Raw genomic sequence first — 17,626 nt, 5'->3', positions numbered from 1 at the left:
TTCTACAATTTATTAGGAGGGGTGACGTACAACTTAGCTTGTAAGTATTTACTATAGTGAGTGAGGTGAGCTGGAAGTCACACTTTTGTGATTATTTTTTTAAATGGAATTGCATATTATAGATCAGCTCAAAATTGCTGATAAAATCTTTTAAGGATTGAAAGAAACTTTACATGCTGAGCTAACCAAAGCCATTTCTTGTGGGAGACTGAGAGAAATACATTTTTATCTGGTGTTTTGTTTTACTAAAAGGTAAATCCATCATTGTGGAGCCCTGGATGTCACCATGCTGCAGAGCTCGTGCAGGCAACCAGTGATTTGGGGAGGCATTTTTTTGCTTTTTTGGTTACTCATCAATCAAATAGACTGCTGTATGCTGCTCATGCCATTAGAGATTAGCCACAGATCTCAGGAGTCCTACTCCTTCCCTCCTTCAGAGAGCAACCATTCTTAGCTTGCAAAAGCAGGAGTATGTTGCGAAGGTGATTTTCCGAGTCATGAATGAGAATTCATCTTGGAGACAATTCTAGTTTGATTATTATTGTGTCGGCATTATTTTTGGCTTGATTTGGTTATTTAGGAGACCTGTTGCCCTCTATAGAAGTACTAATTATTTTGAAATGAAGTCACAATATAGGACTCAGTGTAGTTCATTAACATTCTGCCTCAGAGTTGGATATTAACACAGGAATTCTGTACCTCAAAGGTGATCTTTAGGGCATTAAGCATGAAGTACTTCATTAATTGTTATTGTATAAAAGTTAAGAAGAAAGGACTTTAGATTGAATAGTTTTCTTGAGTGTCAAGAAATGTTTCAGGTGAGAAAACTGGATTTTCATGCTGTCTTTCTTTTTTAATATTAGCCAGAAGATCTACTAGTTCAAATCACAGCATTAGTCAGAGAAAAAACACAAACCAAAACAGGAGAGTGGCCATCTGTTTAATGGAACTCATGAAGAAAGCTAATTTCATGACTGCTTTTTGTGATTTAACACATACATTGTTCAAGTACAAGACTGTGACTGAACAACCTAAGGTTTTTGTGACAGAAAGGGAGAGACATAAAAATGGTAGGAGGGTTTCAGGTTTTAGAGCAGTTCTAAGGTTTTTGATTGTTTTACAATGATGATAGTTGAGAGAAAATTAAACAATTTATTTTTAGCAATGCTACCTGGGGAAATATGCGTGGGAAGAGCCCTTTATTGATGGGTTCTGAGCAGATGTATAGGTAACCTCATAATAATCATATTAAGTAGTAATGTAACAGCAGTAAGATTTTTTTTTAATGATGGCCAGCAGTCTCACTAACACATTATATACCTTTTGCAGTTGTCACAGTAGGTTTCAGTCATCTTCTGTGCCAATGAAGAAAAGAGCCAGCTGAAACCATGCTGACATATGCACTATATTGCTCTTGTGAAACTGTCTGGAGTGCCAAAGTGCCGAGACCGATGGTAATAGTGGTAGTAATAATATTGGCAAACATATAGCAGCTCCAGGCTATTGGGCAAAGATAGGTAAGTGAAAATACGTCTGCTGGGAAATCCCTCTGGAGAACTTCCTTGCCATGCTGCTGCACATGCACAGTTGTATTCAGTGTGCTGTCAGCCAGATGACATTTTACTATGAAAAGACACACTGAAGAGCTGGCATGAAATGAGCAGGATTTTATTAGATTTTCACTTGGCTGCTATCACAGTGAGCTCCGTGGAGCTGCAGTGGTGCTCAAAAACACTGTGAGGACATCACTGAACGTGGTAAGAATGTGGTGAGAGGTGGCAGGAAGTCTGCATCCCCAAATAGAAAGGAGGGAGCTCGGGTCAAGCCTCTCCTGAGGCAGTGCCCCACCAGAGCAGCTTGAATTAGTGAAACATGCAGTCTGTCCTTAGTTTCCTGTAGCTTTTTAGCACCACACTTTGGTGACCTCCTGGCTCTTCATGTGCTGGGAACAGATTCTTACCCACTTTCAAGTAATCATTCTGAGAAAGAATTGTTAGGCCCTTCCGACTTTTTAGTACAGCTATTTATAAACATGCACAAAAATAGAAGGTTCATAGTGAGAGAGTCATATGAGTCATTCCCATTTTGATATCGAGTCACACTGAGCTAAATCACCCTTCTTGGCGTCCTGGTTCAGATTGACTGCATTACGGCAAACAGGGCAAATTTCTTTTTTCGCTACAAACCCAGTTCATGCATACTCCTGCTTGCTGGACCAGTTACAGCAGCCCTCTTTTACCCATCACACACTCCACTTGGGCTAAGAAATATATCTGCTCAGTGCTCAGATATAATGCCTGATGGGGACATTGTGCAAGCAGCTGCCACTAGAGCTGCTCTTTAAATCCATGCTGTCAGGAAGGTAGGTATGAGTCACGAAGAGCAAAGCTTCAATGGGACTACAAGCCATTTCACTTGGCCTGCTTTTCAGTAGTCCTGTGTTTTCTGTCACGCAGCATTATATTGTGTTTACCCAGAACAGGTTGCACTGAGTACAAAGGGCCTAGTGTGTTCTTACACAAAAAAATTCCAATATTGAGGTCTTGCTGCACTTGTAAGAAAGCTGTGCAGTAAAGGCATTTCAGAGAATACCTGCGGATTTGAAGACTGGTGACCAAATGCTGTGGTCACTGTGAAATTCAGACCAAAAAAACCCTTTAATTAACACAATAGAAGCTTTATAAAAACAAAAATAAATAACTGCAACCTAAAAACCCAACAAAATAACTACAGAAAATCCCAAAGCCAAACAAAGAAACCCTACAGTATTTCACTAAATAACCTTCATATTTTTCAGTCACACCCTTATATCATTAGGATCAAATTAAGTTAAGAATTTATTGTTCTGCAGGCTTGTTCTATGTTTTCCTCACTGTATGTGACTACTTTATTATTATTATGACCATATTTTAGACCATTATTAATCTTGGGTCACTTCCTGAGTTCTTGTTATCTGTAAAGTGGGATTGGGAAATGTATTCTGATCTCAGCATGCATTCACTGAACAATACAATTGTTGTGTAGTTGTGTTGTTACTAGTATCAGTACTCATGAATTACACGTTCCTCTTATGTTGCTCTTCCAGTATTTGATGTGGTGTGATGCTCCTGCTTTTTATTGGTCTTTAAGTGACTACCAAGTAGGTAGCCGTTTGGGCAGATGTTTTCACTGGAAGAATGGTTAATGTGGTGACAATAGCATATAAACAAATAATAAGTTTTTGTGGCTGCTTTTCAGAGGGACTGAGCATTGAGTCGTCCTGGTAGGAACAAATGCTTTTCAAATTTGTTGTTCTTCCTTCATTGTTTCTTAGAGAAATCTAAGTAATGGTGATGATGCTAAAGGCACAAGTATTTGTGTAACTAGGAAGAAAATATATCTAGAAAGTCTATTTGTGTTACTTTTCAAAAAAGTGTCTTACACAATAATCTATAGATCAGCCAGTCGAAAAAAACAATCAGTCTGCTCAGTCAAACTACAATAAATTACAAGGTGATGTGCACCATCACGTAATTATGATGCTAGAAAGTTATTCCCCATTTTACCATTGCTTTTTAGGCCCAGTCATTGGAAAGAATAGTTTGACATCGGTTCTGTGTGCCTGATATGAGCAGACACACACAAACACACACTCTTGTACAAATCCAGATGCTTTTTCATTTATGTTTCTTAGTGTTTTGTTAGTGTCAGTGCTTGTCAGACCTTTGGCCTCCCCTTTTCATGCATGTATACACACAGAACTATAAAATTTTATTTTTCCTTCTAACCTGGAAACTGGAAAAAATCTCCTGGCAGAAATATCACCTGTCACATCACCAACTTTCATGGTTACTTTTTTTAAATGATGTTGTTGTGAGTGGTGAGCTTCCCCACTGAACAGAGGAGAAAATGTAAATCTAGGTTAGTACACGCGTAGTAGCAGCAGTAGCTATCAGATATCGTAGTGTTAAATTTGTTTGTTTTATTTGCATGGGAACTGCCTTTGATGCCATTTTATAGCTGCTCAAGCCAGTACTCAGATTTCATTAGCCTTTGCTAACAGTCCTGACACACCGATGAACTTCCAGTCAGAGCGAAGTAATGTTGGGGTTTATTTTCCCTTGCTCTCTTCTCCCTCCTCGGGTTCTCTCATATCCCCTGACAACAGAAACAGTTTCACTTCTCCAAAGAAACCCATAATGTAGCAAGAAAATCTATAACAAAAGAGCATATGTATCTGCATGCACATGTTTACGTGTAAATTCTCCAGGGAGAAAGCATTCATGGATCTCACTCCTGAATTACTCTCATTATAATAACCCATTTGGTGTCAAAGTATGACAGATTATAAGCGCTTAAGGCTAGTCCTAGCTCAAGACAGATTTAAATAAAGTACTTCTGGTTATTGTGCAGGTCAGTGTGTTTAAATAACAACCCCCCAAATCATACTTTGACATTTAAAAGAGAGAGGAAATATTGTCATGCTGTAGACCTGGCACAGATAAGCACAGGGCAATTTGGTCAGTACACTATGATTTGTGAGTGCAGCCTAACGCAGTCATTTTCACAGTTTGTAATCAAGTAGCCACCTTAGCAGTGTGTCAGCATTAAAAAAAAAAATGTTCCTTTTAAAATGTTTACACAAATTGCTCCCCTGAGGTGCTGCAGTGCATTCGCTGCAAAACTGATGTAGGTTAAAGATCTGGAGCAGAAATGGCAAACTTCCATGAGCTTGTGGGTCATTTGTTTTTTTCACCAGCCAATTGCTTAGGTGGCAAGGTTACAGTAACAGAATAATTTTTTGGGTCCAATGCCTAGAGCTGGATAACTGGGAGGGATCTCTTTATTGTGTGAGTGCTGTGGGAAGTGTCAGGAAGCACAGCACAGAAGTGCTTAAATAATAATTGGTGCAAGCTTGTGGCCACCAAGATGTGTGAGGTGTGACTCACTGACAGCTCTTCCCTACCTGGGCTGTATACTCTATCCTAGCTCCCATCCTTGCAGCACTCCTCGTTCGGCATCGGCATCGCCCCACTGTGCCACACTGCTAGAATGAGGCTCGCCCAGCTCCTGGCCATGGTGGCAGCCTCGGAGCTTGGCCCTGCCTCACAGCAGTGTGCATGAGCAGAGGAGCTGCAGGAAGGCATATCTCTGATAGCATCCTGCTCTTGAGGCTCCCTTGTGCATCCTTCCCTTCAGCCAGGCAGACCTGGCAGACCTGGCTGAGAGGCTCCACATTCACGCTGGAGGGAACTTTCCTCTGTTTACCCTGGGAGTAGCAGCTGTCTCTGTGTTCCTCCCTCCCTGCTCCTCCTCCTGCATCTCTGTTTCGTCTCCCTTTTCCAGAGCACCCATCATCCTCCTGACCCTAAAAACCTATGGATACTTCTAAGCCTTGTTCATTCTTCATTTTTATCTACTCTTCCCTTCATTTCCATCTTTTCTGCCCCAAACTCTCCTCACCTCCAGCCTTCCTAAACACTCCACATCTGAACGTTTCTTCTTTTCCCTACATGTTTCTGTGCTTGGCTCGCTCCTGTGCTCAGGCTGCCACAGGGCTCATTACAAAAGCTGGATCATTTTTCCTGAATGAGCGAACGGCTTTGCTCCAGTGTTACAGATTTAGATTGAGAGGAAAGCACATAATGTCAGGTTCATGCCAGAAAAAACACAGAAAGTTGTGGAACTTGATGCCTCTGCACACAGCAAAAACCATATGAAAAGTTGCGTCTTCATTTCTTGTCCTGCTGAGAAGCTTAATCCACCTTTATCATTGTCCATAGCTAAGCCACACCTACCTCTGGACTCAGTTTTGTAATTAGTTCAAATTTATTCAAATCTGAGGAAGATGACAGTAGAAACACGGAGGAGGTACTATATCACATATGAAGAACTATGAGATGCGAAGGATGCAGAGTGACTTCTGCGTAGCAGTCAGAGACAACACACTAACCTACTGGTGATTTCAGGTCCAATTAAAGGAAGGCATCTCAGTATAAGAGACACTGCTCAGCAGTTGTGATCACTCGTGTACTCCTTTGTGTTGTCAGTGCTCTTATTTTTTGCAGTTTCTTTGTTCTGCTTTTTAACGATGACCAGATCTCGCATGCCCTCTCATACATGGACTTCTGCATTAGCTCAGAAGACACAATTAGATCTGATTCTGCTTGTTTTGCAGAGAAAAGAGATTAAGTGCAGATTAAGCTTCTGGTAAATTGCAAATGAAGGAAAACAAAAGAGCAGAACAACCTTCTTAAAAGGGAATGTTTTGAATTTGACCGGTTGTATTTTGGACCCAGTAGTACACCAAACTCAACAGCATAGTGAACCTGGCAATCTAAGATCGTAGGGTCATTTGAACTGGAAGGAACGTTAAGAGGTCTGTGGTCCAACCTCCGCCTCAGCAGACTCAGCTGAGAGCTCAGGGCTTTATCAAGTTGGGTCTTGAAAACCTCCAAGGACGGAGACTGCACAATCTCTGGGCCACCAGATCCGATGCATGATGTTTTCACTGGGAAAAGGGTTTCCTTACATGCAGCTTGAACTAGCAAAATGAAGAGTCCAGCTTCATTTTTTTGCTGACCTTTTAGGTGCTGGGGCACTGCTGTTCGGTTCCTCTCAAAAGCTGTCTCTGACCCAGACTTAACTACCCCTCATGCTTCAGCCCCTTCAAGGTGAGCGCTCAAGCCCTGACTGTCTAAGCAGCATCTCCTAAGATCACTCCTATTTATCATCATATTTCCTTTACTGTGGGATTCAAAACTGGACATGATACTCTAGGTGGAGTCTGATGAGTGCTAATAATTGGTGCTGATAATTAATTCCTTCCATCTCATAGCTCTTCTCATAGTCACAGAGCATAGGGTGTTGGCCCTTTTCACTGCCAGGGCACTCTGCTGGCTTGTGCTCAACTCTCTGTCTTGCCAAAATGTTCCGTGGCTTTTCAGCAAAGCTGCTCCCCCAGTCAAGCCCCAGCCAGCACCCCTATCTAGGTCCCCCTGGGTGGGAGCCCTTTCCTCGAGCATAATAATTGGCTCTGGCATTATACAAGTGCTGTGGATTACTAATTGTCAACAAAGCAAATAAAGCGCAAAAAACAAGCAGTTTCCCCCCCACCTCCTTCCCATTTTTAATCTTGTCCGTTTGTTGAATACTTGAAGATCTTGTAGCACTAGAGCAGAAAAAAAGAACTGTGTAGGCTTAAGTGTGGTGCTTAAATTGATAGCATAATCCTAAATTTCTATTAGCCCAGCTGCTTTTTTCTTCTTAACAGGAAAAAAATATGTGGTCTGAGATCACAGAATTGGAGGAGTTAGAGCTGGAAAATACCTGACAGGTCATCTGCTTCACATGTAATACAGGATTTTTCTGACCGGTACATTTTCTCATGTGTTGTCTGTGTGCAGAAGTGTCAAGTACTGGGGGTTCCTTCACTCACTTGGAGAGTAGCTGCGTCTCACAATGACGTTTTTCATTATACTCAACATAAGTGTTTCTTTTCTGAATTTCTTCCTATTATTCCTAATTATCATTTGTGTCATCCCTGGTGCTTCTGTGGTAAATATTGTAAAATTGTATACTTAACTGGGCTGGTTCTGCTATAGAATTCATAGCCAGTCAGTTGAATTTTTGCCATTAGATGTCACTACATATACAGCAGACTTTTTAAAAGACTTGATTTTTATTTAGTCTATCAGAAAAACGAAGGAGGGAATTAGGAAATGTATGAGAGAGTCTGGTAGTCTTTGAGACGAACTACTTCTGAAACAGTATGTTGAATATGTCTTTACTAAAAGCAGCACAGAAGGAAACATAAGATTTTTGACTTAACTCCAACAACCAACAGATGATGCTGTGACCTTAAGCATATATAAATATGTTTAGCAGCTGCTGTGTAACATATTTATAAGTGTTTAGTGACCTGGAGGTTAATCAAAATGAGTTTGGTGATCTCAGCTCAGTTCTTAATGGACTCCACTTCATATTATAGTACTGATGCAGCACAATTTGTCACAGTCGGCAGTCTTTACTCAAAGGGTGCCCACTGTGGAGTGAGAATTAAAGGCTGAAGTAATACCTGATTATTTCTCCCTAAAGAAACTTTCCATTCCAAGCCATCATAGAACAGAATAATGTGGAGGAGCTCTGTGCTGCACACTGCACCCAATCTCCGGCTAAAATAAAATTTACGGGATGTTGCCTTTCAGTGTTACTGAATTAGCTCACACATGCTGCAGTCAGTGCTTTAGAAGGGGACCAAGGCAGGACAAAGTTCTGCCAGGGATAATGCTGAGTCTTTTTCACTTGCTGGGCTTTTTCCAGGGATGGAGAGCTGTGTCCCTTCCGAGTGTGGCATTACATGGGAGGATGAGAAGGAAAAATATTGCCTTGTCAGATGAAATTTCAGAATTTCTGGGCACAAAAGCAGTTTTTTAGACTTCACACGTTTTCTTGCCGTCTTGGCCAAAGCTAGTATATTCCTCTTATTTAATTTTCACTCTCCAACTAACTGGAAATAGTTTCCTACTTTTTGATTTGAAGCTGTTGTACAGCAGTTTGCTTTCATGAACTACAGTTGAGATCGATGTCCATAGTGGATAACATGAAATAGGTTGTACCTCAATTTGAGACAGTGAACTGCTCCATAGCTTAGAAGATATACATGGTATAGGAAGTAATGGTATTGAAATATTAGTGGGTCAGGACCAATTTCAGCTTACCTACAGAGTGCATATCTCCTGTGTATTTTTAAAGCAAAAGAAGGACATTTGACAGGTAGGTAACTGCAGAGATTTCTGCCTTTTCCAGATTCCCAGCTTTCCTTTGTAAAAAAATGTTTCAAAATCTATTACTTCTTTTTTAAAGTGAAAAAATGTGTTTGCACACTTTCTTCATCTTCACTAGTATCTTTACGCAGTAGCAGAAAGGATCTCACTTATCCAGCATAGAAAGAACTTTTGAGTTAACTGCATTTGTTGAAATATAGCAATTTTCAGCTAAAAAGGGCGGGGGGGGGGGGGGGGGGGGGGGGGGGGGGGCGGCAGGGGTATTTAAGATTCAGTATTTACATAAGAAAAGCTTGATTCTGTGACTGAAATCTTTTAAGCTGTTGCCAAATGGTCCTGCTCTCCTCTTTTCCTTTTCCCTTTGTAATTTTCCCTTGGAGCTTTGCACCACTGTGCATTTTAAATCTTTTCCCTCCATTACTCATTGCAGGCTTCATCAGGGAAATGACATTGTATGGCAGTTGTCTCCTTCATATCAAAAGAAAGCCTTTGCCTCTTTGCAAGAGTGAAGAGAAGTTTGTCTTCAGAGAGCAAAGGACAAAACTGACTTGGAAAAAGATGCTTTATTTAGATAACACATTCTCTTTTTCTTTGAAGAAATTCACAATCTGTCAAGAAAAATTAGGCCAAATAGTGCTTTAATAGTCTTCCTCCCATATCTCCTAAAAATGAAAACTCTTTCCACCAACTGCTTAAGAATCTGCCATAAGTTTGAGAAAGACAAGGAGCCATTGAAGTTATTCAGCATTGTTAGTTTGGGGTTGTCTGTTCTGTTTGAATACTGTACAGTAATGAAAAGTAGAATTTATACTAAAACTCCCATCTTGCTACCAGGATATGTAGCTTTCCCTGCCTGTAGAATAAAATAAAATGCTCTGCTCTTTCATGAGAATAAAAAGCAGACAGGTACCAAAGCTATGTAAAAGGGTGTTTGCTTACTTTCTTATCTCCTTTATTTGGTAAAACAGCATAAATTGACATGGGGTACATTGCAGAAACAGGTCTGAGTTTTGTATTTTCCTGTGTGGTGTACAAATATACAAGTACGTATATTTTTGCTTGTGTTTTTATTTATACATGTGACTTTATATATATACATCTATATCCACATACATATCATAATATGTATGTGGATATTAAAAACATAAAACAGCTTTCAGTTATACCAAGAGAAGGTAGATAATTGTATTATGGATTAAAAGAATAAAATATTTTTTGATGTTGGATCAAGCATGGATTATTCTGCTTACTTGAATTGGATTGTTTTCTTCATTGTGCCTCAGTTTATGTATAAAATTTACTAAATCAAGTATAAAGTGTACTTAGATACTTTTTAGAATTTAAGAGTAGTTAGGGTTTAGCCTTTGAAGATATTTGTTCTGAAGACCTTCACATCTGAAGATGTGGAGTATTAAGTAAGGGCTTCATTTGAGGCAGTTTTTCAGACAAACTTAAGTCTCAGTTATGAAAGCGTTATATGGATATGTGATGAATTTTCAAAACCAGAATAGTTCTGCTGAGGTTTCTTGCTTCAAGAAAGTGTAGTATGTATGTGTTTTTTTGAGAGGTTGGTCATAGATGACAGGTGCAACAAGATGACCATTTTATTCAATGCTGCAGTCACATCTGTGGTCACTTTAGTGGTGTTTGCTGAATGACTTTGACTTTGGACCCTAGATCAGTATTGGAAATGGGAACATCTGTTTTGTGTTCAGAGGAAGAAGAGAGGCAGGAAGTTACGTGTATATGATTTAATTGGGAGTTGTGCAAATGCTACTTTTGGTCATGAGTTATTCACCAGATAAGTTCTCACATGCAGTTGGATTTCTTCTTTGCACCCTGGGGTTAGAAGTGCCTTATGGGAAACGAGGTGTGTACAATAACATCCGATACAGAAATCTGAAACACATTCTATGGTACACATTTTTCTTCTGGTCATTTTACTCTTTTTTAAGCAGTGGCAGGCAAGGATTTCTATTACATGGTCAAAATTGCAATTCACTGAAATTTTTTATGCCAACCCTAGGTTCTTACTTTGACTCCTGATCACATTGCTGTCTCCTCATAGGATAAATAAGATTAGTTGTATTTTTCTGCTGATTGTTTGTGACATATAAAGACTGTATCATATCTTGAAATTTGCCTTCAGTCCAATTCTGTCTCAGATATATGGTAACTAATTCAAGACTAACAGCTTCCCATGTAGGTAAAATGAACTAATTGCCTGCCTTCTCCTTAGTTATTTGCAAACAATAGGAGATGTACTCTCTGACAAACCACAGCATCTTCAGCAATGAGGTACGTAATGAGACATTGTGTGTGTGTGCTTCTTCTCATAGGCAAGGCAATTTTCCTGCCATGAATCAGAGTGGTATTATGGGATCCAGCTCTCCCTACACTCAGCCGATGAACAACAGCTCTGGCTTGATGAACCCACAGGCTCCTCCTTACAGCATGGCACCTAACATGGTGAACAGTTCGACAGGTAATGGTGGGTAACCTTTCAGCAGTGTCCTTCTTCCATAAATCTGCTTAACGGTACCAGCCCTGGGCTGATGGCAGAGGGATAGCCTTCTTCACTCAATTCACCCCTGTTGGGTAGTTTGGATTCATTCAAAACTAGGCTAAGGTATTCACATGTTTTTGTACAGTAACTCATACATTTTTCATTAAGTACTTTTGCACAGCATGTAGATGAGTACAATGTTTTGAATAGTTCCAGCAACACTCGGACGCAATTTGACATAGCTGTTGACTAGCAAGTATACGTGTATTTGTGTGTGTATATGTGTCTGCAACAGAGGGAAGGAGGAAAACCTCATCTTTTAAGAAGCTGCTGTTGCTTGTCAGTGTTTTACTTACTCAGACTACAATTTCAGATATTTAATGTGGTACCGGTTTAAAAAAAGAGGTGTGCATCTGCTCTGACTTTAAGATGCTATAAGTTGAGCACTTAAAATAATTATCTGTTCTGGAAACATAGGCCATACTTACTGTTTCCAAAATTAATATAACCATATATAGGGTTTCCTCATTTACTTCTTTAAATATCTGTATGTGAATTTTAAGCATAGCTTCCTTTTGCAAAATACCCCAAAACATATTCAGCATAGCTGTTGGGTTTAATCCTTCATATCGTGACCTGTGAATTTAGAATTATTTGCAGCTTTGTACATGACTATGAAGACAGGTGAATGTAATTCCGTGCATATGTGCTTTATAGTCCATATTCTGCTTGAACTCCAAGCAATTTTCTTTCATCAAGATAATACTTCAGTAAAGATCAATTCTTTGACTGGGATGGGTTTGGATAGAGTTTCAGTGACCCTGAAGTGTATCTTTCCAAATGCTTATTTCAGTCATGGAGTTTCTGTGCTTGCTTTACTGATTGCATTAGACCTTTTTGAAACGTTGGGGTTTTCGAAGCTTTTCTGAAAGCTGGGTAGGTTGTGCTAAGGTGATATGATTTTGTTTCTTAATTGTTTTTTGTTTCTTTTTTAGTTTATTTCTTTAGAGATACCTTACTGCTTAAATTGTATCTTACCGAGAGCCTGTGTTTCAGTATCTTCCTCTCTGCCTTGCTTAGCTTGTTTCATTCCTTCATCCTTTGTCTCTGTCTCCTTCCCTGCCTTTTCTCCCTGACAATTTTATACATCCCTGCTTCCTGGGCAGAAAATGGCCACTATAAGATTCTAGTGTCTAGTATGTCTTTTCTGCAGGAGCTCCTGAGACACTTAAAGAGTGTCTTGTATTTCAAAAATACTATGTTACTTTTTTGGTTAGCAGAAGAAGTGGAAGGGAAGCTGTTAATCAGTAAGATTTGGTTTTTAAAGGATATAAAAGAAAAGGAAAGAAAAGAAAAGAAAGTTTTTTCCAGTGCTGTCTTGTAAGCCATTGATTAGTCCAGACAGCACACTTCACCGTCTGAACCAAGAGAGAAAAGCTGTTGAAAAGACCATTAGATAATAGCTTGCTTTTCCCTCACCAAAGCTGTCCCAGGTAATATTATTTTTTGTTTGTGTAGCTATGTGTTTTGTCTGGCTTGCTAAAATAAAATTACTTCCGAGCATTGAAACTGTGCTATAAATTCTGTTTTGCTATTAGCAGAAGTAATTTTTCCCTCTTTTCCTTTGGCCCCCAGAGCTGGAAAAATAACCAACAGCAAACAGATGGCAGAGTGCCCTGCCTAAGAAGATTTATGTATTCCTAAGGAATAACCAGTTTAAAGGAAGATTCACAGAGGTTTTTTTGTTCGGATAATTCAGCCATTCGTTATTTCATACAGTGCAAATCTGTTCAATGCAAGGCCATTTATCCTAGCAGTCTTTTGTATGGGGTAGTCATACTCTTTTTATTGTGTTATGCATTCTGAAATATTGGATTTTTAATAATTTAAACATTTATCTGGATTTTTTCTGCCAGTGCATTTGTGAGGTTTTCTTTTGTTCCAGTTTTATTAATTCAGAGATTACCCAATGGAAAGTAAGTATGAGATGAACTAGAGGAGTTCAGTGCACCTCTTTTCCTCTGTGTGTGAGCAGACATGCGTCTAGATTGCACTATATTGCTTTATGCAGGCAGCCGCCAGGAGTACACAGACTGTGTTGATACAGGGGGAACCAAAAGAGAAAATTAAGTGTGAATGTAGTATTGGGAGCCCATGCAGTGGGAATGCTCCATTTCCCCCTATTCTGACTCATTCTTCTGCCAAGGTCAAAGAAATGAAGGGCTGAGCTTAAGGCAAGTGTAAATACAGCACTTAAAATGATAATGTCTGAGCTGGGGAAGTGCTTCAGGGTCAGCTCTGGCCCTGCATTTGATGAGGTGCATTTGATGAGGTGGAGAACTTCCAGGTGATGCCTACTTAGGAGCTGGAAAATGGCATTTTCTGTGACAAAAAGAGCAGTTCTGCTATCTGCATCTTGAGCCTTTTCCTGCTTTTGGATAAAACAGGATTCAGTCCACATGTTGGGCCAAAACCAAATGCAGATGGAGTAGCTTCTCATGGAGTCAATTGTGGACATAAGTTAATTTGCTCACACGCACTGAGCACCATCAGCTGTGGTTTCAGTTAGTGGCCAATGAAAAACTAAGGTAAACGATAGGAAGAAGTTGGTTACTTTGTTTTGGTCTGTGTTCTGGAGAGTGCAGTTTTGTTGTCCCTTTTGGCTGAGGAAGGTAGGTTTTAGCTATACTCATTTTAATCAAATGCAATTTTAGGTTTTGCCTTCTAAAATAGAGGAAGATTGCCGATGGCATTTGAGTTGTTTTAATATGGTTTTGGAGCTTCAGTACAGCTAAGTATAGCAGTGTTCTGCAACATGTTTTTATTAGCTTTTATAACTCCTTATTACCAGTTGATCCTTTTTATTCTTTAGTTATTTGAATTAATGGCACAATTAAAAGTAAAATAGTGTTGCAGTTCTGCATCCTGGTACATGAACAATGGCTGTGGATCAAACGAGAGATCGCCAGCTTCTGCTGATATAGAACAATTGGGAAACACGGAAATTAGGAGGTCAAGGCAGATAGATCCTTCTGACAGAGTATTCCTTCTGATAGAATATCCCATCCATAACAATACCAAAAGCTTCAAGATAAAGTGCTAGAATCCCTTCACAGTTGTGGAGCAAACTGCCATTCAGAAAAACTATATAACCTCCACTGTGTTCTTGTTATGTGAGTTCACATTTCCCATCTATGTTTTAGATCTTTTTCTCCTGAGGGGTTTTTTTGGGTTTTTTTTTTTTTGTTGTTGTTGGTTTTTTTTTAATTCAGGCTTTAAACACATATATAATAAAAGGAACCTTACAAAACCCAATGTAAATAAAATAATTATTTCATGCTATGAGCCTTGTTAATTCTGGTGAAAATTCCATCAAAAATAAGTAAGACGGAGTTTGGATCTCACAGATTTCCGTATTGTGCTTGCACAGAAAAGGGCACTCTTAATCTCTGCTACCTCTGAAGGTGAACAAAACAATAAGAAGGCTTTAATCACCTTACTGCCACAAGGATCCTTTCCTGATTTCACAACCTCTGTGCTACTGAAACCTTCTATTATGTAGATATTATTATTCCGAAGAATTTTTGACATTGTAGTACTTTACATAAAACATGTAGTTCTAGGAAAAGTTATTTGCACTACAGGAATTAAAAGGATGCTCTTAAAAATAAAAATTTAACATGGATACAATGCTTACCATTTCATCTATGTAATGTATTTTTCACTTTGTATTTGTTTGGGTGAACCTCTGAAAGAAAAAGCAATCATTTGTGAATGTGAAGCATTTTTTTACAGATATTAATTGATTTTCTTTAGTTCACAGCTTGGTTACGTTTTTATTCTTCTGAAAATTGGAAGCGTCCATTTATTTCACTATTTTTTTGCTCTAACACATACCTTCATATGAGCTATTACATAATGTGCATTTAAATAAACTTTCTGGAGGATGTCAGCAGTTGGTAATAGCTGAAGTATCCCATCACCTATAGCCCAAACAAGTGATGACTGGAGTCCTGTGGTCACTGTGTGACTAGATCAAGCCAGCTCCTGGCACAGAGGTGCCTGCGTCTCAAACTACATATATTTGTTATCCCTTGGAGGAGACTTGGTAGGCAGAAAGGAGGTGGGGCACTCAGCTACTTGGTGACCCACTTATGCTTTTCAGATAAGGTGCCGGAGCACCCTGGACTGTGCTCTTCCCCAGAGAGAAATGATTGTTCATGGCAGGACATTAGGCAATGCTATTGTCCCTTCTGTTTTTCCTGTGGACATAAAAAGATCCTCTTGCCAACTCCACAGGAGTCACAAATTCACTGCTTTTTCTTTTTCTTCTTGTTTGGTTTGGAGGGAGAGTGCTCAGGGTGGAAAGGAGGAAAGAATGTCTTACAAAGGATGTAATATTCTGTTTTGTGGTGTGATTTGTTATTGCACTAGCAATAAAGAGAAAAACAATGTTTGTGTATTGCTGCTCCTAGAGTATTTCATCATCTTCTGGGACTGATGGAGCAGCCTTTAGAAAAAAAAATACTTTGCTGCAGTTTTGCTCATGTCAATATCTGCTTTGAGTACATTAAATTCAGCGTGGAATAGTTAATTCAGGACCTTGACCCATACTTGCTTTTTGAAATCATTCTAGCTCTTAAATTCTTATAATAAGCCAGAGGCTAGTACTTGAAACCTATTCACAATGTGCCACAACACTTTTTGAGTCAAGATTTCCCTGTTATCCTCCTCTCTAAAATGTTTTATCCTTTGGTCTGCACTTCACACGCAGAATTATTAGTACCTGTATAGAAAGAGACTGTGTCTTATTTTAGCAGTTTCGTGACAATAACAGTATTTCACTGCTCAGAAAGGGTCAAAACAATGTTCTTGCTGTACCACTTTGCTAAAAAAAAGTGAAGGAATGTCTGCTTGCAAATCGCGAGGGAGTACGTTTGCAAGAAGTTATGAAACAGCATTTCAACAGTGGATAGAAAAGTAGTTGTGGAAACATCTTAGGTAAAAGCTGTAGGGAAACAGACAACCTTGCAATTTGCTAGTAAAATCTTTGCAGGTAGAAAGGTAGAAATAAGGGGTGTAGGTGAAGTAAATAATTATGAAGAGAAGGTGAAACAGAATTTGGGAAACTTTATTATTTTTTTCATAATTGTCTCCAACTCCTGATAGTTATATTTACATGTGGCAACAAGAAATATTCAAAAGCCAAAATAAATCAGGATTTTTACAGTTCTAAACATAATTAATACAGTCGCAATACATGTGGTAACTTGGGTAACTTGCCCTTTACATGAAGTGTTAACTTAAACCTTTCTGGAAAAGAGATTATTTTGTAAAGGAATTCTAATGGAAGCAGGACTGCCAGGAGTGGGCACAATTATTATGTTCTTTGTAATAAAAATATGATGTGTCAGCCTAGGTATCAGTGAGGATTTAGCCATGCAGAATTCTAGTGAAGAAGTGTGATTGATAACTTTGCTTTGTTTGGCCTCTCTAAAACTGCTTTAGTGGGAAGGGTCACCTTTGGTTGCTTTGAAACTAAACCTAAGGCTTCTTTTTTTAGCACTTTGACGGCATTAAGTGAGTTAACATGGATTTTGTGGAATAATTCTGTATCCCAGTTTGAAAACCGACTGAGGCATACATTTGACCATTTTGTACATACATTTTAAAAAATCTTTAATAGGAAAATACTTTTTTTCTTTATGCTGTAGTATTCAAAACTAAAATTGTGTTAGGATGCCATCCTTCAATTCATAAAGGTCACAAGCTGCCCCAAACACTCAAACAGAGTGTAAGGGCAGAATGCATACGAATCAAATGCTTAGTGGATGCTGGCTTTCCAGTATCACATTGCTTGGCTGTTTTGTTGAGGTTTCACACACATACATAAAAATAACTGCATTTTTAGCTGATCCCAATAGATTTTTCTCTGCAGCTGCGTCACTTCAAAAAGGCTTTTTGTTCCAATTCTTGAAGTCTTAAGTATTGCAAGTGATTTTTTTTTTTTTTAAAGTCTCAGTTATGATTTATGTGTGTGATGACTTTAAGGGCTTGATTGGGCTACAAATGCGCTTTGAAAAAAACAAGAAAATGTGCCCATGAAAAACACCGGTAGTTCAAAGCTGAATATTGAGCATACAGTTGTAAACTCACATGGCACATGGCTGGGTAGGTTTTTTGGCAGACCCATAGTCTCAACCTGCAGTGATGCTAAAGATATTAGCAAATTAACACTGCAAAGCTTGCCAGCGTATTCGCCAGAGTCCTGCTCATGCTCTCACTGCTGTAATTAAAACCAATTATTTTCTAAAACATAGTAATACATGAATATGTGCAATAATCATTTTGTAGT

The 17,626-nt window shown here is 39.0% G+C and overlaps 1 protein-coding gene across 8 annotated transcripts in view; it reads left to right on the top strand.

Moving 5' to 3' along the window:
- The window catches only part of ARID1B (AT-rich interaction domain 1B), a 336,332-nt gene that overhangs the window by 283,454 nt on the left and 35,252 nt on the right, over positions 1-17,626 (top strand). For 4 of the 8 annotated variants that reach the window (XM_054061620.1, XM_054061622.1, XM_054061618.1 and 1 more), the window contains one exon: positions 11,105-11,256. In XM_054061620.1, the coding sequence (XP_053917595.1) occupies positions 11,105-11,256 (152 nt within the window). The remainder of the gene's footprint in view (positions 1-11,104; positions 11,257-17,626) is intronic. The other 4 variants (XM_054061624.1, XM_054061619.1, XM_054061623.1 and 1 more) reach the window with 1 other exon arrangement.

The sequence above is a fragment of the Cuculus canorus genome, chromosome 3 (assembly GCF_017976375.1).
Source record: "Cuculus canorus isolate bCucCan1 chromosome 3, bCucCan1.pri, whole genome shotgun sequence".
NCBI lineage: Eukaryota > Metazoa > Chordata > Aves > Cuculiformes > Cuculidae > Cuculus > Cuculus canorus.
The sequence above is the reverse complement of the archived record's forward strand: the minus strand, read 5'-3'. Positions and strand labels throughout refer to the sequence as shown.